This window comes from Ictidomys tridecemlineatus, chromosome 2, assembly GCF_052094955.1.
Source record: "Ictidomys tridecemlineatus isolate mIctTri1 chromosome 2, mIctTri1.hap1, whole genome shotgun sequence".
In the NCBI taxonomy this organism is placed as follows: Eukaryota; Metazoa; Chordata; class Mammalia; order Rodentia; family Sciuridae; genus Ictidomys; species Ictidomys tridecemlineatus.
The window spans coordinates 24286468-24309344 of record NC_135478.1 but is presented as its reverse complement, the minus strand read 5'-3'; the positions used below and the strand labels follow the sequence as shown (position 1 = coordinate 24309344).

General features: G+C 47.2%; 1 protein-coding gene across 4 annotated transcripts in view; it reads left to right on the top strand.

Moving 5' to 3' along the window:
* The window catches only part of Dlec1 (DLEC1 cilia and flagella associated protein), a 49503-nt gene that overhangs the window by 9330 nt on the left and 17296 nt on the right, over positions 1-22877 (top strand). For all 4 annotated transcript variants that reach the window (XM_040290015.2, XM_040290013.2, XM_013361243.4 and 1 more), the window contains exons 4-19: positions 617-807; positions 1016-1236; positions 2064-2142; positions 8881-8968; positions 9591-9764; positions 10532-10668; positions 11455-11547; positions 12838-12928; positions 13592-13754; positions 14964-15156; positions 15830-15888; positions 16364-16532; positions 16971-17064; positions 17258-17388; positions 17498-17656; positions 19137-19276. In XM_040290015.2, coding sequence (XP_040145949.1) covers positions 617-807; positions 1016-1236; positions 2064-2142; positions 8881-8968; positions 9591-9764; positions 10532-10668; positions 11455-11547; positions 12838-12928; positions 13592-13754; positions 14964-15156; positions 15830-15888; positions 16364-16532; positions 16971-17064; positions 17258-17388; positions 17498-17656; positions 19137-19276 — 2182 coding nt within the window. The remainder of the gene's footprint in view (positions 1-616; positions 808-1015; positions 1237-2063; positions 2143-8880; positions 8969-9590; positions 9765-10531; positions 10669-11454; positions 11548-12837; positions 12929-13591; positions 13755-14963; positions 15157-15829; positions 15889-16363; positions 16533-16970; positions 17065-17257; positions 17389-17497; positions 17657-19136; positions 19277-22877) is intronic.

The window sequence follows — 22877 nt, the reverse complement described above, 5'->3', positions numbered from 1 at the left end:
TGGGGGGACCAATTTTCTTTGAGAACATTCATTGCAGTAAGAATGCATTCCGCTTTTGGAGGATGATCTTACCGATGTTAAAAAGTTAATGCAAGCTGGGCGCAGTGGCACATGCCCGTAATCCCAAGGGCTCGGGAGGCTGAGGCGGGAGGATCATAAGTTCTAAGCCTCAGCAATGATGATGCACTAAGCAACACAGTGAGACCCTGTCTCTAAATAATATACAAAATAGGGCTGAGAATGTGGCTCAGTGGTTGAGTGCCTCCGAGTTCAGTCCCCAATACAAAAAAAAAAAAAAAAAAAGCTAATGCAAATTTTGATTCCTCGTGTAAGCTTTTCAAAAGGCACGTTCTGGGGTATGTATATATGTGAGTATAACAATGGTCCACTCATGTTCTTTGGACTGGAAAATTGAAAGATATTTTAACCCTGTAGTTCTAAATTGGAAATACAAGGAATAAGTTCTGAGAGTAATTCGCATGTTGAAGAGGGATTACATCTGATGCAGAAAATGTGACATTGGTGCTGACTGTGGCTTTATGTGATCCTCTTAGAAGCACCCGCTTCCTCATCTCAGTTTTGGTAGGTAGCTCAGTGTGTTCCTTTGGTGCCCTAGGCAGTTCTATCCCTGGATATTCAAAACTGACATTCAGTAGTCAGAAGCGTTTCAGCCCCAAAGGAGCATTGGGCAAGAAGCTTGCAGTGCCCTACAAGGAGAAGCTTGGAGACGAGTTCGACTACACTGTGGACAGCCAGGAATGGGATTCAATTCCTAAGGCCAAACAAACGACCAAAAAAACCATCAAGGTTCGTTTTGAGGCCTGTGCACAGCCGTCTGTGTGGGTGGTGGAGACAGGGAGGCGGTCCAGGGAAAAGAGTTCAGATGACACAAAAAGTCGTGATGAATTCGCAGCAAATTAGAGTTGGTGTTGGCATCTGCAGGTCATGCCAGGATGTCAGCACGTACAGCACAGTCCCTTTGCTGTCATTGACTATACTTCTGTGTGTTTCAAAGAAACCAAGTCTACCGAAGAATAAAAACTGGATGAAACACTTACGCATGCCCCAGAGAGAACTGGAGCGACTACTTCTTGCCAGAATGGAGAATCGAAACCACTTCCTGAGAAACCCTCGGTTTTTCCCTCCTAACACTCCACATGGAGGCAAATCTCTTATTTTTCCTCCAATTAAGCCAGAACTGATGGGAGAACACCCGAGTGCAGAGCTGGAACAAAGGTAAGTCTTTCCCTGACTTACACTCTCGGACAACCTGACCCTTTATGGTAAACCCAGAAGGTCCTGGGTCTGGTCCCCCTAGAGTTTGGTGGGCAGGGTAGCAGTATCCATACAGAGCAGGGCTTCAGGGTTACCCACAGACATGGCCTTTGGGCATTCCCCAGAGTCTTGGTCTTATACTTTTCTGATCTGTCAGGTTCATAAATAGGGGAATAGAGAAAATGGGGATTGGTGTTGGCCCTCTGTTGACAGTGGAGCAGTTTGGGTCACGTGAGGAGTCTATCCATAGCCATGTACTCCTTCCATGGAATGTATGTGCCTTGGATAATACCAGTGCTCTGTTGGATTAGTTTAATGCAGTTAGTGCAAATTGTGATTCTTCAGGAGTACCTTTGTCTCTATTTTCAGTAATTGTTCTAATGAAGGGAACAAATTGCTTCATAGGTGTGTCATTTTAATGGACTTAAGACTATTAGCATTTTTTATTAGACAACTGATACCTTTGTATAAAGAAATATTGGAAAGGACTAACATTTGAAAATAAAAACTATTAAAAATCTAGTTAACATATTGGCATTTAAGCTTCCAGAGTTTCCCCTGTGCATATTGAAAACCATATACATGGCTGCACATGTCTCCATAAGGACTGGATCACGTGTTAAATTATTTTGTAACCTATTTAAACAACAGCCATCAAAAACCCCAACAAGTGACATACCGTGAATATCTTTGCTGGCTGCCTGTGTTTGTTTTTGTGTTAATGTCACTGCTTGGTATTTTGTCATGTAGAGGACACTCACAGCCTTTCCCCTGTTTCCCTCCCACAGCTGCATGGATGCTCCAGTGTTTCTTGCTAAACCATCAATTGGGTTTTTCACAGATTATGAAATTGGACCAGTTTATGAGGTAGAAATCTTGATTCTTTATCGATCCCACCTCATTTCCTTCCTTACTAAAAACATCTTTATTATGGAATTTTCAAAATATGAACCATACACAAAACTAGGCAAAAGATGGTAACGTACCCTCATGGGCCCATCATCCAATGTAGTTATCTACATTTTGCAAATGTGGTTTCGTCTGTCACCCCGTAACTTCTTCGTGTGTGTCCACATGCACATTCACCAGCTGGCATATTGTGAGGGAAAGCCAGCACATTCTTCTTCAATTAATAGTTAAGTGTCTCTAACAGACAAGGACTTTTAAAAAGCAATCATAATTCTATTATCACACTCGGACATACTAGCCAGGATTCCTTAATATAGAATAATAACCTATCAATATTTTATCTTGTTCCATTTGATTTAAAAAAAAGTCAGTGGATTTATTGGCATCAGAATCTAAACATTGCATCTGAGTAAAAATAATTCTTTGTTTTCCCTTAGTTGAGAATAATTCCTCCCCCAAATCTAAGTTTTTTAAAATGCCATTTATTTGTAGAAGAAACTTCATTTTTTGTATTCTGGATTTGGCCAGTTGTCTTCTTGTTGGTGACATTAACTATGTCCCTTTATTCTCCACCTTTTACATAAACTGGTAATTACATGTAAAGGTTTTTGATTAGATGGTTAGATTCAGGTTCAATTTTGTTTTCTTTTGGGCAAGAGTACTTCTTTGGTGGTACTGTGTATTATTGCTCAGGAGGAAGCACTCTCTGGGGTCAGGTGTTGTAAGCCTCTCTACCGTTATCAACTGACGACTTCCTGGTTAGCAGCATTGGATGATTGTTGCCTGCTTTTTTTAAAATTGGAGTTACAAAATGGTGATTTATAGTTTTGCTTTTCCTTTTACATTCATCAACTATGATTGTCCCATTGGGGGGAAAAAAAACCTAACTTTCCCTCTAACTTCTATTCTCATCTCCTCTTCCTTGTACTCTCCTTACCTCGTCAGGTTATGATTTTTATTGGATTGGTTTCTTCCATTGTTTCTTTTTGGAACCATAAGCAAACATGTATATATTTTTGAGTCCCTCTCCTCCTTACTCTCCTCTTCCCCTTAACAGCATACCCAGCAATTCCTCTGAGAGCCACACATAGAGATTTTCTTATCTCTTTTCCCAACTTCTGCCTTAACGCTGGCCTCCCACCACTCTGGGGAATGGTCACAACCACACTTGGCTCCACCCACCAGGTGCAAATGCCTCTTGACAACAGCCCCTTCACATGCAGTGGATTGCACTGTAGAGTTTAAAGAGCTTGTGCATATCCATATCTTTAGGAACTTCTCAACCACTCATGGCAAAAGGCGCGTGCACACACACACATACACACACACACACACCCTTAATGACTGGGTGTAGCAATGTTCTAGAATAGCATGAGGGACCAGAAGTATCACTATAGCCATTTTTGGAAAATCAAATCCAGGATGGTGGATTGTATCTAGTGAGTTCTCTTGGGAATCATCATGTGTCTGTTGGGCCTGTGACTGTGCACATAACAGTATTAACCAGCTACATTATGAAGTTTAAGGATGTTTCAAATTTCCAGCGTCTTTAAAAATGTATGTTCCATGCACCCTGAAATTTCCAGGGAACGTGCTCCATAGACATAAGTGAACCAAGGTAGAGGAAGACATGGAACATGGAAAGAGATCCAACATAGGAGGGGGTGAAGGGAACCCTCAGTTTAAAACTTGTCAGGGAATTTTGGGGGTTACTGTTGCTGCAGAGCAAATTCTCTAAACTTAGTGACAACCATTTTTATTGTGCTTATTCTTTTTTTAAAAATACTTTTTTAGTTAGACACAATACCTTTTTTAAAATTTATTTTTATGTGGTGCTGAAGATTGAACCCAATGCCTCACACATGCCATGCAAGTGCTCTGCCCCTGAGCCACAATCCTAGCCCACTTATTGATTCTTTGGATTGGAAATTTGAGCAAGGCACAATGAGAATTGGCTTATTCTGCAATGTTTTAAGACCAGGACTGGTAAGTTGGTGTTTAGAGGTGACTCAAAAGTTTGGGATTGGAATTCTCCGAGGCATTTCATTCACATGGGTGCTGATGCTGAGTTAGTCGACTAGAACACTGACCTAGAGCTTCTCTACCTGATCTGGGACACCTCACAGTGTGGCGGTCTCAGGTAATGAGACTTTTACATGACAACAAGAAGTGAGCATCCTTGCAAGCCAGATGGCTTTTATGACCTAACCTTGGCAGCTACACAGCACTACTTCCTCTGAAAGCGAGTTGGTTATTAACTTCAGAAAAATACACATTTGTGCGAGGGAGGGAAAGAAAGCCGAGTTTGCCTCCTGCTCAGCTGGGAATAGCATTTACAGAGTGCCTTTAATGTACTCATTACTGACCTAATCAGTAATATGATGTAACTCTGCTGGAAAGATGGGGGATAGGAAGGGAAAGTCACACATTGAATTGGATATGGGAGAGGAAAGAGGGCATAGCCACATGATCCATCTGCCATTAATCCCTAAAACTGAAGGGAACGTAATGTAATGTGCAACTCAGACATGGAAATGAATAACAATCAGCTGAAGGAGGAAAAAGCATTTGCCCTTAGAGGGTGGGAAATGGCAGGGTGGAGACCAGGGGAAGGATTTCTATTTTCAAAACCTCGTAGAACTTTCTGCCTCTTCAAACTAGGAGGCTGTCCCACTCTGGTGAAAATAACTTTAAAAAGCACTTTCTATATAAAATAAAACAAAAACTACGTTGTACCAAACATTCAAGCTAATGCCTATTGTGTATAAATTTTAATTATAAGCTTTAAAATTAACTTATGTAAGTTTTATATGAATTGTTTTAGATGCTAGAAAAAGGGGGAACCTGCCCTCATTATTAGATAATGAGCCAAAAATTACCTTGACACTAAATGAAAAAATGCAAATCAATCTTGCTGAAGAACATAGGTACAGAAATACTAGGTAAAAAGCAGCAAACCAAAGCAAGCAGGAATTAAAAAACACACAGGAGTAAGTGTAACTCAGGAATGCAAAGAATGTTTCAGTGGGGGCTGAGTTGGCAGCTGGCTGCCTCAGCCTGTTATTTTCCCCTCCAAGGCTTCTAGCGCTGGTAAGGAAAGCCAACCCACTCCACGCTCCATATAATTATCACTGCCTCAGACCTTCCAGCCTCCCCAGCTACCACTTGTCACTGCCTGACCATCTACTGGTTCCTCATCCCAGCTGACCACTGGTGGAAGCATTAATAATTGTGATGCCATCATGCTAGGAGCCTCACACCCTGCTTCCTGCCAGCTAGGGTTCTTACTGCCACCAGACTGGTAAGCCAATTCCAGAATGGCATCCTCGGGGTCTACCGTTTTAGTACCCTTCTTGTACTGACTGTGTGGGCTCAGATTTCCCGCACAGCAGAGTCTGAGATGGTGAGATTATTTATGATCATTTACAATTCCAGTGAGGGAAAGGGGATAAAGGAAGGAGCTAATATGAGACTATATTATAGAGCTGACCCCCATTAAGTGCAGTCGATTGCCTTGTCTAGTGGGACATGCCCTGAGAAGCCTACAACCCCCTGGCTCCTGCCTTTCCCCAGTGGGAGGTTTGCCTTGCGTGGCTGGAAGCAAGACATGACTCAGCTGACGTGATCAGCTACTGCCAGGAGCACCTCAATTTTTAATGACAGCAGTGGCTGCAACTAGCTCTGACTAAGGGATCAGTGCATGCTCTTGCTACCGTGGATGTGTGCAGACCTGCCAATACCCATACCCCAAACCAAATAGTTTCCAGTAAACAGCTCAAGGTAAAAGAGCTATTGTTTTAGTTAAAAATATAGCGAGTATGGAAAGATTTCCTGAAACTGAAGCACAAACCATAAACGACTGATAAAATTTATATTAAAATTTTAGAAACCGAAACAGGGTGTAGCTCAGAGGTAGAGTGTGTGCTTAGCATGCATAAGGCCATGGATTCAACTCCTAGAATGTACACAAACAAATTTTAGGAACCATAAATCAAAAGATAATGCAAGTTTGTAAACTGGAAAATGTTTATAGTTTCTACTTTATAAAGAATTAGTTTCAACATATATAAAGAACTCCTACAAATCAAGACAAAAACAAACTCTGTAATGGCAAGAGGTAAGAGGACATGAGTAAACAACCCACAGAAGAGAAAACCCAAATAGCAAATAAACATGAAAAGATGCTCACTATCAATAACAGAGGAATGAAAATTAAAACTATAAAATGGGTCTTTATAAATTGTGGCCTGGTTCACAGGTGAATTGATCAAAATGTTGTGCTGGTGAAAAATTGACTTAAGAGGGGCTGGAGATGTAGCTCAGTGGTACAGCACCTGCCTACCATGCACAAGACCTGGATTCAATCTCAAGCACTGGGGGGAGGGGGAACTTAGCTGTTGATTTAGGAATATATATCTCTGAATAAAAATACGAAGGCGTATTTTCAAATCTATGTAGATGATGTCTGGTGGGGAGCTGGTAGAGGGTTTCAACCGAGTTTATAATGTTTCTTAAGTTAGGTAATAGAAACATGGCTTTTGTTGTGTTATAATTTATACATTTTTCCTAGTATTATATTTCACAAAACAGAATAAAAAGATACGTACATGTTTTAGGCTCCCTCCTCTGTGATGGGTGCTGTTGTGGTTGAGTTCCAGGGCTTACCCTTAGGGATCTCCCACTCTGAGGCAGGGAGAGAGGTGGGATTTCAAAGGGGCCGGATGGGTTGCCCGATGGAGAGGCCCAGTTACAGCCCTGACACACATGTGCCCACAATATACCTTGACTGGGCCTGTGAGAAGTGGCGGCTCAAAGGAAAATGTGGGGAAGAAGACAATACATGAGGTGAGGTGGTCAACACTTTGGATCCAAATGTCTTGAATCTGAATCTCTGAGGAGCCTCTTTGCACCTCAGGTTCTTCACCTGTTAAATAGAAAGAGTGCTCGCCTCTCCTGGTTGTTGAGAGGTTGAGGAGGCACAGAGTAGATGCTCAGTAAATAGTGTGATCTGCCTTCTGTATCTGTGTAAGGATAGCTTTCACCTAAGAAGGGCCTTAACCTAAGTGAATCCATTCTGAAATAAAACTGCAGTCCCCACCAGGCACACCTACGGAGCCCTCCAATATGGTCCCCAGGCATAGCCTGATAAAATAAGTCACTTTCCACAACCCTGATAAAACTCGGAGTGAAGTGCTGTCATTTGCCTTCACCCTGATAAAGGCAAAAGGCGAGAGATCAGGAAACCACAGATCAGATGGCTTGACCTCAGAATGAAAGACGTCACTGAGAAACCCAGTAACAGCTGATAGGGATTGAAAGGGTAGTCAGAAGCCCCAAAATTTAACATAAATGATGGAGCAAATGAACAGACATTCAGCCAGCTGACACTGATGCACACAAGCCTGAGAGCCTGATGAGGACCTGGGCTGACCTCCCAACTCTTCTCATCTGCCTGATCCTGTGTTCTCACCGCTCTCAAACTCTACATTAGCCTCTTGACTCTGGTGAGAACAAGATTTCTCCTTATGACCATCTCCTCTGTCTATTCCTGACTGGTTGCTGCAGTCTGAGTGAGTGTGCATCTGCTGGACTTAAGATCTAAGACTTAAGACTTTGAATCTAGCACTTAAGCTTAGCCTGCAGAGGGAATGTCTGTAACAGGTCTGTCAATCAAGTGTGTTTGCAGTGCTTAGAATTAAAGTAGAATTGTTTACTTTGAATTGATTCTGTCTATTGCAATGCCCAGCATTAAGGATTGTCATTCCTTGATTACGAACCTACAGAGTGAAATTGTATTAAGTGACTAAACAAAACATTGAAAAGAGCAGAAGCGCATGGACATTCTTTATCTCTCTCCTCCACTGCAGATATCACACTTTTGCTCATCATGACAATCTGCAAGTTCCTTAGCCATGGATTCAACCAAGAATAGATTGAAAATATCACTCTTCCCCAGATTTCTGAAAGTTCCATAAAGCCAAATTTGAATTTGCTGAGTGCTGAGCACTGTGCTAAATTTCTGAAGGTGTAACAATATATAGGCGGACCCTGCCAAAGTATCCCATCATTTCACTTTGAGCATTGTTCACCTTGAGTTTCGTTCACATACTATTTATTTAGGCCTACAAGGTTTGCATCTGTACTGAACACATAACAGACATTCTTCTTGTCATTGTTCCCTAAACAATACAGTATAAGAACTATTTACATAGAGCTTACATTGTGTTAGTTACTGTAAGTAATCTAGAGATGATGGGCACCTAAAGGCTGAGAAGTGTTAGAGGATGTGTGTAGAGTGTATGTCAATACTGAGCCATTTTATAGAAGGGATTTGGTAAGGGATCTGCAGGTTTTAGTTATCTGCTCAGGTCCTGGAACCAACCCCCATGCATACAGAGAGACTATTGTAGTTGTTTTAAGCAATGGGACAAAATAGAACAGCTCTACCTCCCTCTTCATCTTTAAGGTTTAAATTTTTTTTTTTTCACTGTGGAAACTTCCTGAAACAAACAAAAGTAGACAGAATAAGATGATGAATCCCGTATGCTCATCACTGAGCTCCAATACTTACTAACACATGGCCAGGTTTATTCATTTATGCCTCCTCCCTTTCTATATTACTTGAAGTTCTAGACACCACATGGCTAGGTCCTTAAATGCTGCTGTGTAAAAGAGATCACCCTTGCCTTTAAACAGATGGTCATCTCGCTGCAGAACACCACCTCTGCCAGCCGCTACCTGCGAGTCCTTCCGCCTTCTACCCCACACTTTGCTCTGGGATTGGGTGAGTTTAGCATAGTTGCTTTCTAGATGGCTACAAAATTACCTGCTGGGCTGGCTGCCGGGACTGAGCCACCGGGTCCTGCTGACTCCCTGTGCTGGGCTCAGGGCTTCTCCCTCAGCAGTCACTGGAGGCCCTTGTGCTCAGCTCAGAGCCTCCCAGTGACGCCCCAGCGCCTCTCTCCTGATCATCTCCCTAAGGCACTGGTTCTGCCATCTCCCGTGCTTCACGCTGTCACTGCCCTTGGTCAGGCCCTCCTCCTGGCTCATGTCCGCGCAGCCACCTCCCAGATTGGATGGGAGTATTGGTTTCAATAACAACCCCAATCATGTCACTCTTTCTCGGAAATCTCAAAGGACTCCCTACTGCCCACAAAATAAATTTTAAGTCACGCTAACCATTCCAGATGGATCATGGCACCCCCAGCTTGGGCCCTAGGGTTTTTTTTTTGGCCTCGAGTCCCTGCCCTTGAAGCCTGTCCCCTAGCGCACCCTGGTGGTTCTGCTTGGCCTTGACCCAGAAGGGATTCACTCACAGAGCCAGACCCAGCCGTGGTTGATCTGAGGCAGCTAGGCTCAGCCAGGGTGGTTGGTCCTGATCCTCTGGTGGCTTTTGTCCTACACAGGGATGTTCCCAGGAAAAGGTGGAATGGTGGCTCCGGGCATGACTTGCCAGTACACTATACAGTTTATCCCGGACTGTCTCGGGGATTTTGATGATTTCATTTTAGTCGAGACCCAGTCAACTCACACGCTCCTGATCCCCCTGCAGGCCCGGAGGCCGCCCCCCGTGCTGACCTGTGAGTGTGTGCTACCCTTCCCAGGGATTCAGTTAGGGCGGGGAGTCCCCATGAGGACCACCTGCCCCTTGGGTAGCAGCGTAGAGCTTGGTCCTCTTGAGTTTCTGGGTGGGAACTGCCAAGCAGCTTCCACACCATCTTCCAGAATGTCGGGACCTGATCTTACTGTTCACTTTGGGTGTCCCCTGGAGGTTGACCCACATGGGAGGGAGGGAAGCCTGCAGCCCAGCTAACCCCGTCACAGATGGGGCTGGCTGGTGAACACCCCTGACGCCATACTGAGTGAGGCAAGAAGCAAGTGCCGGGGCACCCTGAAGAGTTTGCAGTGGATGTTGTCTCTGTGGCCATGGGGTGAGCTCCCGTGGAAGAATTTCCTTTGGGCACCCTCAGTTATGTCTTTTCAGCTGGATGTAGGTGAAATTTAGGACTCTGATTCCCCTCACTTCGGCCACAATCCCTAGGGTCATGCTGGGTGGCCCTGGCCAAGGCAGGAGCCCACAGTGTGTGCTGGCTCCCCCAGCCTGGCCGGAAGTAGACAGTGGTCCTATGGTGCTCAACTGCCATGTGGCTCAGAGCAGCTTGAGTAGGACCCAATTGGTACAGGGTCAGGTGTCCCCTTTATTCCCTCTGATTGGGGTGCTGCCTAGGACCCCCACATCCTTATGCAGCTGCTGTGCGCTCTGGCTGAACCTCAGGATCACAATGACAACAGGGCTCATTCAGTGTGACCTGTTGCCTCTCTCATGCATCTTCTCCTGTGGCTGCAGTGTCGCCAGTGTTGGACTGTGGTTACTGCCTCATTGGAGGAATAAAGGTAACCAGATTCATCTGCAAAAATGTGGGCTTCAGCGCTGGCAAATTCTGCATTATGCCCAAAAAGAGTTGGCCACCACCAAGTTTCAGGGTGAGTGATAATAGATTGGAAAAAGAGCAAATCCATCAAAGGAAATAACCCCCTGGAGGGAGTTGCTAGACTGCACCTGTTAGCCAGGGCTGGAAGGCAGGGTCTGTGCACTTGCCCCATTGGCCTGGCTTCTCCATTGCCCGAGCAGCTCCAGCCTGACACCCCTGATCAGCATGAGCGTGCTGTTCTTTATGTTTAGTAGGGAGATTCCTCTGTACCCTTATGTCCAGAAAACATGTGCTAGATCCAGAGGACCTCACATCCCAAGGAACATATTTTTCTCCCTTCAGGTACCTGCCAGGGTCTTGCAGGCATGGTTTTGTATCCCGGACATGCTCAGTGGCTTCTCCTGTAGACACTGGGGCTGCAGCTCTGCTAACAGGATAGCAGGTGCCCCCATGAAACAGGAGCACAGGGCCAAGGGTGGGATGGGAATGGAGGCAGACATACCGGCACCACTGGCAGGATGTTGTGGCAGGGAAAGGACGATGTGCCTCAGGAGGACCTTCTCACCCCCTCCTGCTTGTGTCCCATGCACTTGTCCATGACATTCCTTGTACCTGCTGCCAGTGGTCAGCTCTTTAAAACTCTGTGACTTCCTCGTCTTTAACCTTCAGAATCTTGTGCCTGGCGCCTGGTGAAAGGCAAGACAGCGCATGCTCAATGAGGGCGTCACAGACTCTTTCAGGATCCCTCAGATAGCAACATGAATGATAGAAGTCTGCAACATAAGCACTGGGCTTTACACTCTTCCCCACACCTTTGTGTATTCTGCATGTCTTTAAGGCGGTTGCAACTTCCGGCTTTGTTGAGCAGCCTCCCTTTGGAGTCATGCCATCCGTGTTTGAGCTGGCCCCAGGCTTTGCTGTGTTAATAGAGGTAGGTGAGGGGACACTGGCTCATGATCCTTCCTCTTCATGATTGCTCATGGCTGTTTTCTCCGCTGCTGCATGATTGCATTTGCCTGTGATTTCATGACCCAAGTACATATTCCTGCATCTTGTAGGCCATTGTCATTTGGCTGTCTAATGATCTCTCTCTCTCTCTCTCTCTCTCTCTCTCTCTCTCTCTCTCTCTCTCTCTCTCTCTCTCTCTCTCTCTCTCTTTGGTACTGGGGATTGAACTCGGGGGCATTCAACCACTGAGCCACATCCCTACCCCTACTTTGTAGGAACGTAGGGTCTGAGTTGCTTAGTGCCTCGCTGTTGCTGAGGCTGGCTTTGAACTCACACCTCCTGTCTCAGCCTCCCGAGCTGCTGAGACTACAGGTGTGCCCCACCGTGCCTGGCCTTATGAATGACCTCTCTTGCAAAGCAGATGGAGCTGTCATTTCCAGTGTAGTCCCTGAACATCTCTTGTCTGTAGCTGGGATTCATCTCCAGCCATTACAGAAAACACTATGGAGGTTTCTCCAGAATTAAAAATAGAACTACCACATGATCCAGCTGTCCCTCTGCTGGGTATATACCCAAAGAAATGAAATCAGTATGTCGAAGAGGCATCTGCAATCCCATGTCTTTGACAGCACTAATCACAAAAGCCAAGATAGGGAATTATCCTAAGTGTCCATCAATGGATGAATGGATAAAGAAAATGTGGTATCCATATGCAATGGAATATTATTCAGCCTTTAAAAAGGTACAAATTCAGTCATTTGGGATAACATAGATGAAACTGGAAGACATTATGTTGAGTGACATAAATCAAGCATAGAAAGACAAATACTGCATGATCTCACTTAACTGTTGAATCTTAAAAAATAGAGCTTGGAGTAACAAAGTAGAATGGTGGTTACCAGGGCCTGGGGGTGGAGAGAAATTGGGGGGAAATATAGTACAAAATGTATCAGAGTGAGCTTTCTGCTCTGTGCCAGTATCATCAGGGGGAAAAAAACCCTGTTTTTCTGGGTAGTTTTCATTTGTTTCTTTTGTTAGAAATGAGGTTGCATGTTGTCATCTGTTTTTTGAACTTTGTTTTCACACCCTTTCAGTCTACTCCCTGCATTACTCTGGGATGGGGCCTGGACTGAAACCTCTAGGCTTGGGGGGGGGGTCAGGCATGGAGGCTGGGGAGCAGAGAGCAAGGGGAGAGTGCATGTCTGAGAAGAGGAAGGAAAGATAGGGGTGGGAGCCCCTGATGGGGGGTGACAGGGCACCTCTTCTCCCCCAGGTCTTGTTCCTCCCAATGAGCCTGGAAAAGGTGGAGCAGACCTTCATCATCGTGTGTGACAACTGCCAAGTCAGGGAGCTGGTGATCACAGGTGGGCTGGTGTGTGCTTCTGGGGCCTGGTGGGCACAGACACTGCTCCGGGAGCTGCTTTCGCTGCACAGCGGCCCGGCTTCACGCACCCTGTGTCAGGCAGCCGTGGGGGATGCTGGGGTCACCAGATGCCAGGCACTAGCTTTTGGCCCTTCATTCTTGGATCTTGAATACCCAAGCTAGTGTGGCCTCCAGGACAATCCAAGGGGCCTTTTGGTGAGGAACAGGTGGAAACCTGGGGTGCCATTTTGTAATTTCCCTTTGGATCTCGCTGTGATCTCATTTGGGGAATTATCAGCAACACACAGAAACCACCAGAGGCACCTCTAGGTTTCCGGAAGGTTAGAAGAGCCTTCCTCTGAGCTGCCTTCCCAACATTTCTGCCTTCTCCCTGCCCCCTCCCTTCCTTCCACCCAGTTTCACTTGGCAGGTATTGAGTGCTCGCTATATTCAAAGTTCTCAAAATCCCCTCCTTTGGGTCTGTGAAGAGATGGGGACATGAGTACGTGTGCTAATGGCCCTCTTTTCCCTCTTGCATGTGCTTTTGGGAATCATGGTCAAGGGCCACTGAATGAGGGTGGTGGCATGGGTCCTATGGCAGCTATTGATCAGAGTCCTGCCTTCAGCGTATGGGAGCTTCTCTGAACACTACCTACTTGGTCAGGAAGGGGGCAGCTGATCGCTTTGGATCTGATCTATGTTTCTGGTGAAAAAAGTCAACCGGACCCTGGAGAGCTCACAGACTTAACGGCCCAGCACTTCATACGCTTCAAGCCTGAAAACATTCGATCCACAGCAAGGAAACAGCTGATTATCCGAAATGCTACGTGAGCTGCCCCTGGGCGTGCCCCTGACGCATACCCCTGCCCCTTCCCCTTCCTCTTCCCCTTCCTCACCCGACCCTGAATTTCCACTCAGGCCGGAGCTTACTTGCCTTGGGGATTCTGATCTCAGATTAGATCCAGACTGAATGTAAGGACCCAGATTTACTCTGTCCATCATAGTGGTCACCAGGCACATATGGATTTTTAAATCTAAATCAAATAAAATTACAATTTTCTTCTAGGGTGCTAGTCACAGTCTAGTCACACAAGAGCTCAGTATCCACAGGTAAGCAGTGGCTACCCTATTAGTGCAGCTCTCTAAGACTTCCATTGCTTCGGGAATCTCACTGTCACAGTGCTGCTCTAAACTATTTCAGTCCACCCCGAGCCAGGGATAGTTTTCCACCTTACTTCCTGTGCTGGGGAAGTAATCCTGGTCCCCAGCCCTACATCTGTTGGTTCAGCTCTCATTGCCATTTATTTTCTGACCAGCCTCTGAGCATTACCCTTCTGTCGGGGACCAACCTCGGGGAACTTCCAGCCCAGGCTACCTGGTGACCTGAGATGCTAACAGCCGCTGTCTACAACATGGCCAGAGTCCTGCCCCTCCTACTGCCGTGGGGTTTTCATTGTTTCTCTTGGCAGTGAGGGGGCACACGTCTTTCATGACATAGCTGTCCTGGGAGGCGACAGCTGGAGGCGGAGGGCAGGGACGGGTGGATGTGGCAAACTGTGGAAACTCTCACTTGGTAGAAGATAGTGCAGAGGATTTTCCTAACATTTTCCAGGGGTTGGGGCTGAGGGGGCTAGATACCTTTGGTTTAATGCTTAGTTTTTAGATTTTAAATCTAAATCAATTAAAAGTAAATTAAATTGAATTGATTTAAATGATTAAATTAAATGATTTCCTGAGTTGTCCGTTTCCCCTGATGTGCTGCGGTTCCAGTCTCTAGAGCTGTGGATGGGTAGAGGTGGCTCTCTTTCATGGCCTCTAATTTGGGCACCCTGACTCGCCTACCGTCCTTATGCAGTTCTCCTTAGGCTCCTCCATGGCAACTGCTTGAAGACTGACCTAGTCACTTCCTGTTTCTGGGTGTTTTCTTGCTTTCTCCTGGAGCAGAGCTGGCCAAGCATGGGGTGGGAGGACCTGGTCCTGGAAGAATTGGAGCACAGCATTAGATCTGCTGCCCAATGTCATGATTGCCCCCACAGACACGTGGAGCTGGCTTTCCACTGGCAGATCATGAAGCCCAACCTGCAGCCCCTAATGCCTGGAGAAACCTACAGCATGGACAGCATCAAGTACCACCCTGACAGGGAGACTGCCTTCTCCATCATACCCGAGAAGGGGGTTCTGAGCCCCCACAACAACCAAGAATTCATCCTGAGCTTTTCTCCTTATAAGGTTAGCATGATCTCATTAGGCACACAAGATCGTATTATAGCCCCCAAATCCATGTTCTTTAATGACATCAAAGCCACAGCTGAGCCTGAACCAGGTACCTGGGTATCCTGCCAAGACTGGCACCTAGATGGCTTAGCGTGTCACTGGACCATATGCCTGGTGAGCAGGACAAAGCAGATCATACTGCCTGGTTCTGATCCAAGACACCCCACCTGCAACAAGTCCTGGGTTCATTTCCACATCCCTGGTTGTGTCAAAGTACATTACCATGCCTACCCATCCTATGGCAGTGCCTAGAGAGGGAGGTGCAGGTTCCCAAGGCCTGGTTAGCACAGGGCCAGTCCAGAGCCCTTGCTGCTGGTTCTCGGACCTGAGTGAGCAGGGCTGCCTCTGGAGCCAGCATGCAGCCGCTTCACTGTCTGGGAGTTTGTGCTTCAGACACTCCAAGGGCCTGCCCAGGGCCCATGTCAGCCTGGTGGGGGTCTGGGGATGATTTTGTTGTTCCCTGAGTCAGGGATAGCTCCTATCCTGGCAGCAACCCCACTTTCTCAAGTGTGGGCAAGAGGTGGCAGGGAAGCGTTTCTGGCACAACTATGGGGAGGAGAAGCTCCTGCCCGCACCTGTCTTCTCTAGGCAGCTTGCAGGATTTTCAGGGTTCTGTGTTTCCTTGTAGCTGAGGAACTACCACAGTGTGCTGCAGATGGTGCTGGAAGAAGTTCCTGAGCCCTTGAAGTGAGTAGGGCCTATGGATGAGGGTGGGCAGCTGGGCCTGGCCTCCCCCTGGGGATGCTTCTGAGGAAGGTTCCAGACAGGATGGGTGAGAACTTGACCCCAACAGGCTTTGAGGGCTATGAGCATTTTAGCATTGCCCTGGCAATCAGCTTACAGTGGGCATCTAGGAGGTGCTAAGGATGCACTGCTAGGGGTGGGTTTCCAGTCAGCCTAGTGCAGAGATCCCAGGCTAGGACTGCAGTCTGGTCCCTGGAGGCAGCAGGGCAGTGTCCCTGTTTGAGGCCTGCTTTCACAGCGCAGGCATTCATAGTCTTCCAGGGCACTGACTGATGCTCCTGCTTGTCTCAGGTTGGGAGCTGTGGGTAGGGTGGAATCTTCTTTTCATAAGGCCAACCACGTGGGACAGAGGCAGGGACGTGCCGTGATGTGCTCCCGGGCTGCGTCAGCTCCTAGCTCATGGTGGGTTTATGTTCAGTTCAGAGGTGAATAATCTGGAGGACTACACATACTCTGTGGATGACGTGATTGTCATGGAAATTGAGGTGAAAGGCTCAGCGGAACCCTTCCAAGTTCTCTTAGAACCCTACGCCCTCATCATCCCAGGGGAGAACTACATTGGCATAAATGTGAAGAAGGATTTTAAGGTAGGTCATCATCTGTCCCCTGTGTGGGCTGACTGAAGCAGTGTGGCACTTGGGTGAGGGTACAGGAAGGACAGAGCTGGAGCAGCCACTGCACAGAGCCTGAGGGCCCCTGAATCCAACGGGGATTCACATAGATGCCTAGAGCCAGGTAAGTCTGTTTTATTTTATCAATGTTCCAGAGTCCTCTGAAGTCAGGGCTGCCGAACTCACTCCCAGGTTCCCAGGTCACTGGCAGGATATGGCAGGCACCCTCATCCCTGCAGCATGGAGTGAGGGTGCTGTGTTGGGAAGGCTGTGGCTTCGGGTGGCCAGGAGTTATTTGGGAGTGGGGGTCAAGTGGACCCTTTGTGAACCCTTAATCCCACAGTCCTTCAGCAGGTACAGACATGACATGAAAGGGCAGTCCTGGGGCAGCCTAGATTGGGGTGTGTCTTTCAGATGTGGAACAACAGCAAGTCACCCATCAGGTACACGTGGGGGAAGATCAGCCATTGCCACATCATTGAAGTAGAACCCTGCACAGGGGTCATAGGTACCTTGGGGACTGCAGGGGGAGTGACCTCCCTGGGGTGGCTGCAGGAGGAGGTTTTAGGGTTCAAGGGGCCTGCACAAGGCCCTTGGTGTCTTGTGATCAGCTCCAGCATGGCAAGAAATGAGTACAGGCCAGATGTCTGGGCCCAGCCACAGAAGGAAACTTCTCCACCTCACTTTCCCCTCTTTCCCAGAGCCCAACGAGGTTGGGGATTTTGAGTTGAACTTTACCGGGGGTGTCCCTGGCCCAGCAAGCCAGGACCTGCTGTGCGAGATCAGAGACTCACCCTCGCCAGTGGTGTTACACATCGAGGCTGCCTTTAAGGTGCTGCATACGGGGGTTGGGTAGCAGGGTGGGCCCAGAGAGGTGGCAGGGGTAGGACACAGAGCCCATTCCCTGGCTGCTCAGTAACAGATCCCTCCGGATGTCTCAGGGGCCTGCACTGGTCATCAGCGTCTCGGCCCTTCGGTTTGGACTGCTCCGCCTGGGGCAGAAAGTCTCGAAGTCCATCCAGATCCGGAACATCAGCCAGCTCTCAGCCATGTGGCACATGAGAGAGAGTCCTGTCTGCCTAGAAGAAAGGCATGAAGATGTAAGTCAGGGGCTGCTGGCTCCTAGGATGCCCCCTCTCCCAGGAGCCAGTTCACCTTGGCTCAGGTCTGAACTGGGAAACTTGAACTGTGTTTTCCAATCAGAGCCCCGGGGCTGCGAGAGAAGGCACCCTTGGCAATTGTCACCTGGCCGTGTCTCTAACTCTCCCCACCATGAGGCAGCTCCTCTCCCCAGAATGTGTTCCCCCACCCAATTCAACAGGTGGTTCTGGTTCCCTTTTCTACCATCAGATGCAAAATAGGACCTGGGCTTCTCCCTCTGCTGAGCAGTCCAAGTTTGGAAGCACATGGGCAGCTGCTTTGGGCAGAAGTCATGTTCTGCTGGGCTCCTCCAGGGCTAGGATCCTTCTGGGGCCTGTGCCTGCAGTGGGTACTGCCAGCAGGTGGCGCCTGGGCACAGGCATGTGGCCCAAATATGAAGACTTAAAAATCTAGTTTTTGGGGGGTTTTTGTTTGTTTTTATTTGCATTTTTTTTAGCCCTTTCTGTAGCAGAGCTTGGACCCCAAACTTCAATGCCTGAATGCTGACAAGCACAAAGCCTTCTTTTCCTATGAGAGCAAGTCCTGTGCAGCCCCTGCTAAAGGCCAGAGAGGTTGAGGCTCAGAAGCAGGAAGCCACAGCACCAGGCTGACCCTTTGGTTGGGCATGGTGGCCTGGGTGGGGTGGGGGAGGGAGAGGGCAAATCAGGCCACTTAGCACCTCCAGGCAGGCATGACCCTTGCACTCACTGTGAGGTTCTCATAGGAAAGACCCAAGAGAAAGATAAGGTCCCTTCTGATATAACCTTTCCATGTCTAGTGACACCCCACTATTCCATGTGACCCACCCCGGGTCCTAGGGTTACTCAGTCAGAAGAATGTTCCATTTCTCATCAGATGGGAAGAACTAAATGGAAAGAGCCCCTTCCCTTTCCCTCTCCCCGTTAGCCGAGGTCAACATACCTGATATAAGGGGAGGGACACACCTTCCAGGTGAAGGAGTCCCATCCTCCAAGGGATGAGAGGGTGGAGAAAAGACCACCTGGGTGTAAAGGAGAAATTGTGGCCCCTTCTGCAATCTGGGTGGCCTGATGGCTCTCCTCAACTGAAGCCGTCAGAGTCCTGACCTAGGGTTCCCCATAGGGCTCACAGGCTCTCCTCCTGCTCCCCAGCTGGAATCTCCATCTGCCTGCTCTGGTCTCCCCACATCCTGGGGCCTCCCTCTGCCTTCTGCCTCTCAAATCTGGGCCAGGGTGTGGGCACCTGGCTTGTGCATTCCTGTGCTTGGAAACTCACTTTTTATCCTCAATCCTGAGACTCTTGCCCAGCCATAGTCCCCCACATGCTTGCCTCTTTCTGGGTCCCAGATGGCTCTGAGAGAGCCAGGGGCCCTTGGAGGTGCACCTGGTTGGGCATGGTCAGCCCCCAGGGCCTCTGCAATTCTCCATGTCTTCACTCCTCATCCTTCTGGATTGGCACCAGGCATCTCCCTTGGACATTGAGCCTTCAAGTGGTTACCTTTACCCTCTGGGGGAGTGCCAGGTGACTGTCACCTTGGAGGCCTTGCACTGTCAGCGTCTGCAGACTGTACTAGAGCTGGAAGTGGAAAAAGGGACCTGGAGGTACGGGGCTATGGGAGATGGGAAGATGACAACAGTATGTGCACATTTATAGTATATTTATTTATACTATGTGCAATGATGTATTTATCTAGAGACATTTCTGAATTTAAATTGACTTATACATGTTTGTCCTATAACATTTGAAAATTACCCAGAAGAATATTAAGATGATCCATAATCCATTACCTAGAAATAGTTCACTGATAATATTTTGGGGTATGTCTTTAGGATGTGTGTGCTAAAGGAATGTACATTAGTACAACCACCTTCAAAACCATTTTACTGTTTCCTGGTGAGATGTGACATAATAGTGAAAAACTAGAAACCCTAATGTTCATCAACAGGAGAATGAGCACAAAAAGAGTGACATATTTCAATGAGCAAATATTTTTGTATTCTGGGAGGGACACCCTGGAGATTTCAAAGGTAGTAGTAGTCGTCTTCTTCTTCCTCTTCCCTTTTTTTTCTTTCTTTTTTTTTATTTTTGTACTGGGGATTGAACCTGGGGGCACTTAACCACTGAGCCACATCCCCAACCCTTTTTATATTTTATTTAGAGACAGGGTCTCACTAAGTTGCTTAGAGTCTTGCTAAATTGCTCATTCTGGCTTTGAACTTACAATCCTACTTCAGCCTCCCGAGCATCGAGGATTACAAGCATGCAGCATGCTCCTGGTTCCTCTTCCCTTTTCCCTCCCATATCTCTCTCTCTCTCTCTCTCTCTCTCTCTCTCTCTCTCTCTCTCTCTCTCTCTCTCTCTCTCTCTCTCTCTCTCTCTCAGTGGAAAGTTTCTCACCTATATAAAAATAGAATAGTATAATAAGTGCCCATGAACTATCACCTACCTTCAAAAGTTATCAGCTCACTGCAAATAACATTCCATCTACATACCCCATCCACTCCTCCCAACCCCTTCCAAAATTACTTTGAAGTAAAATATTTCCTTAAGGCTAGTGGTAATATTTTGTGTCTGAATCTGGATGGGGGTATACCTGTCTTCTTTTTACTATTATTTTTTATATATTTAAGCTGTGCATATATTTTATATTCATTTTTGCATGTGTATTCATTATAAAACAATTGAAATGCTCATTTAAAACCTGTATGGATATTCTGGAATTATCCTCCAAAAACACTGCACCATTTTATACTTCCTCCTGCCTGGCCCCATATTCTCACGATGACAGATATTATCTGGCTTTAATAATTTGACCATCTGACGGGGGTGATGCCACCAGTGTTTTGTTGGAAGTCCTTTACTGTGATGACCAGTGCGGGTCTGAGTGTGAGTCTTTCCCACTGGTCCTGCAGGGTACTCTGTGGGCCTTCAACATGAAGGCTAAGTTTGCGTTCACCTCTGGGAACATGGCTTCCATGAAGTCTTATTTTCTTTCCTTTCCTGTCTCTGTTCTTTCTTCTGAAAGGACCTTGTATTAACCAGAATGTTTACAGATTGCAGGTGATAGAGCCGCAGGCAAGGAAGAAAAAGCATCCCTGCCTTGCCATCCCAAGGGCCAAAACTCTTCCCTTTGTTGGCTCTTCTGCTTTCTCCCATCCTCTACCCTTCTTCCCCCTTGCAACCTCTATCCCAGTCCCAACCCTCAACTCTGCTTCTCTCTCTGGGCCTTTCCCTCCTCTGTTGGTGAGGGCCCTTAGCCACTCTGCTTGGGGAGGCGGTCCTTAGAGCCTGGGCTCCCTCTGTGAAAAGGGAACCTGCTTTCTCCAGAGATGGGCCCTGATGGGTCCTCTCTAGGTCGTGTTCCTCCCCTTCCCCAGGTGGGGGGGGGGTTAGGAATAGGGGTGAGAGGTGGGCATCTGTCTCCAGAAGAAGAGAGAGTGGGAAAGCTTGCTGAGCTCCCACAACCCGCTCAACACCTGCTGGAAACTTGCAGCATGATTTTAACTGGATTTCTTATATTTCCATTTTTTCAATGGTATTGCTCCTCACTCAGGGAAGGTGCCCTTGGCCTTGTGACTCACTCTTTCTGCCTTTGGTGATATGCCTTTCTTTGGAAATCATACTTTTTTTTTGTATTTATACTTTTATTTATTTATTGGTTATTCAAAACATTACAAAGATTGCAGAATCACATTGGTTACACATCCACATTTTTACATAATGCCATAATAGTAACTGTTGTATTCTGCTACCTTTCCTATCCTCTACTATCCCCCCTCCCCTCCCCTCCCATCTTCTCTCTCTACCCCATCTACTGTAATTCATTTCTCTCTTTGTTTATTTTCCCATTCCCCTCACAACCTCTTATATGTAATTTTGTATAACAATGAGGGTCTCCTTCCATTTCCATGAAATTTCCCTTTTCTCTCCCTTTCCCTCCCACCTCATGACTCTATTTAATGTTAATCTTTGGGAATCATACTTTTAAATTTTAGGTTTTGGGGGTTGGTGTTTTTTTGTTTTGTTTTGTTTTTGTTTTTGTTTTTGGTACTAGGGATTGAACTCGGGGGCACTTAACCACTGAGCCACATTTTATTTAGAGACAGGGTCTCACCAAGTAGCTTAGGGCCTGGCTGATTTGCCGAGGCTAGCTTTGAACTCACAATCTTCCTGCCTCAGCATCCAGACCTGCTAGGATTGATTACCAGCATGGGCCATGGAGCCTGGCTCTGGGGTGGTTCTTTTTGATAGATATGTGTTAGCGTCTTGCACATACAAAGCCTCTCACATCCCCCCAAGGAATCTGATTTCCCTTTTCTTGGGTGTTTGTCTGGAGACCTTCTCCCTTCGTGTTTTAGTTTTCTTCTACATCTGGCAATCGTTGGCTGTCCACTACTTTTTCTGAATGGAGGATCTAGTTGATTTGCACACAGAACTGGTGACATCAGTTTCCTCTCAGTAAGTGGGTGTAGGAATGGCAAGCGCCCCTCTTCCAAGGAGTGGAGAGTAGGTGAGCGTGTTGCCCCAGAGCACACCATAACCCCAATCCCCTGAGAGGAAGAGGCCTTTGGAGGAAGCAGCCAAGACCGCAGAGGAAGCCCATGTTGGGCAGCTACACAAACCTATCCATCGCTTCCTTCATAAATAGCAATGAAGGGCTGGGAACAATTTGATTGTTTTTCCTCCAGGACAGCTGAGAGATCCAGGGGTATTGGGGACTCTCTCCAGCGCACACCCATGTTCTCCAGGAGTGGCAAGTACTACAGCCCAGTCTTCCATATGTGGCCTGAGCTCCAGGCCCAAGGAGACCAAGCTGATCAAGCTCCCAACCCTCCTTGTGTGTTCCCAGTTCTTTCCCCATGGCCCACTCCTGCCCTTTGACTCTTGTCATTGACAGTGTCAGCACTTCTCTTCACCTGCACAGGACCTTCATTCTAGGGGTTTTAGGAAGCAGTATTGTTCTCTTCTGTTGTATCAGTTAATCTGATCACATCTTGTTCTCCTTTTCTGCTCCTTATCCTCCTTTTTTCCATGGAATGGCGTTACATTTACCCCTTTCTTTCAGTGCTGGTGCTGGGTATTGAACTCGGGGCTTCCCTTCTGCTAAGCACGTGCCCACACCCCCAATCTCTTTACCCGTCTTTGTGAGCTTTCGCAGATGGTCCCTGTGCTGGATATCATAGCTGCCCGTCCTGACCGTTC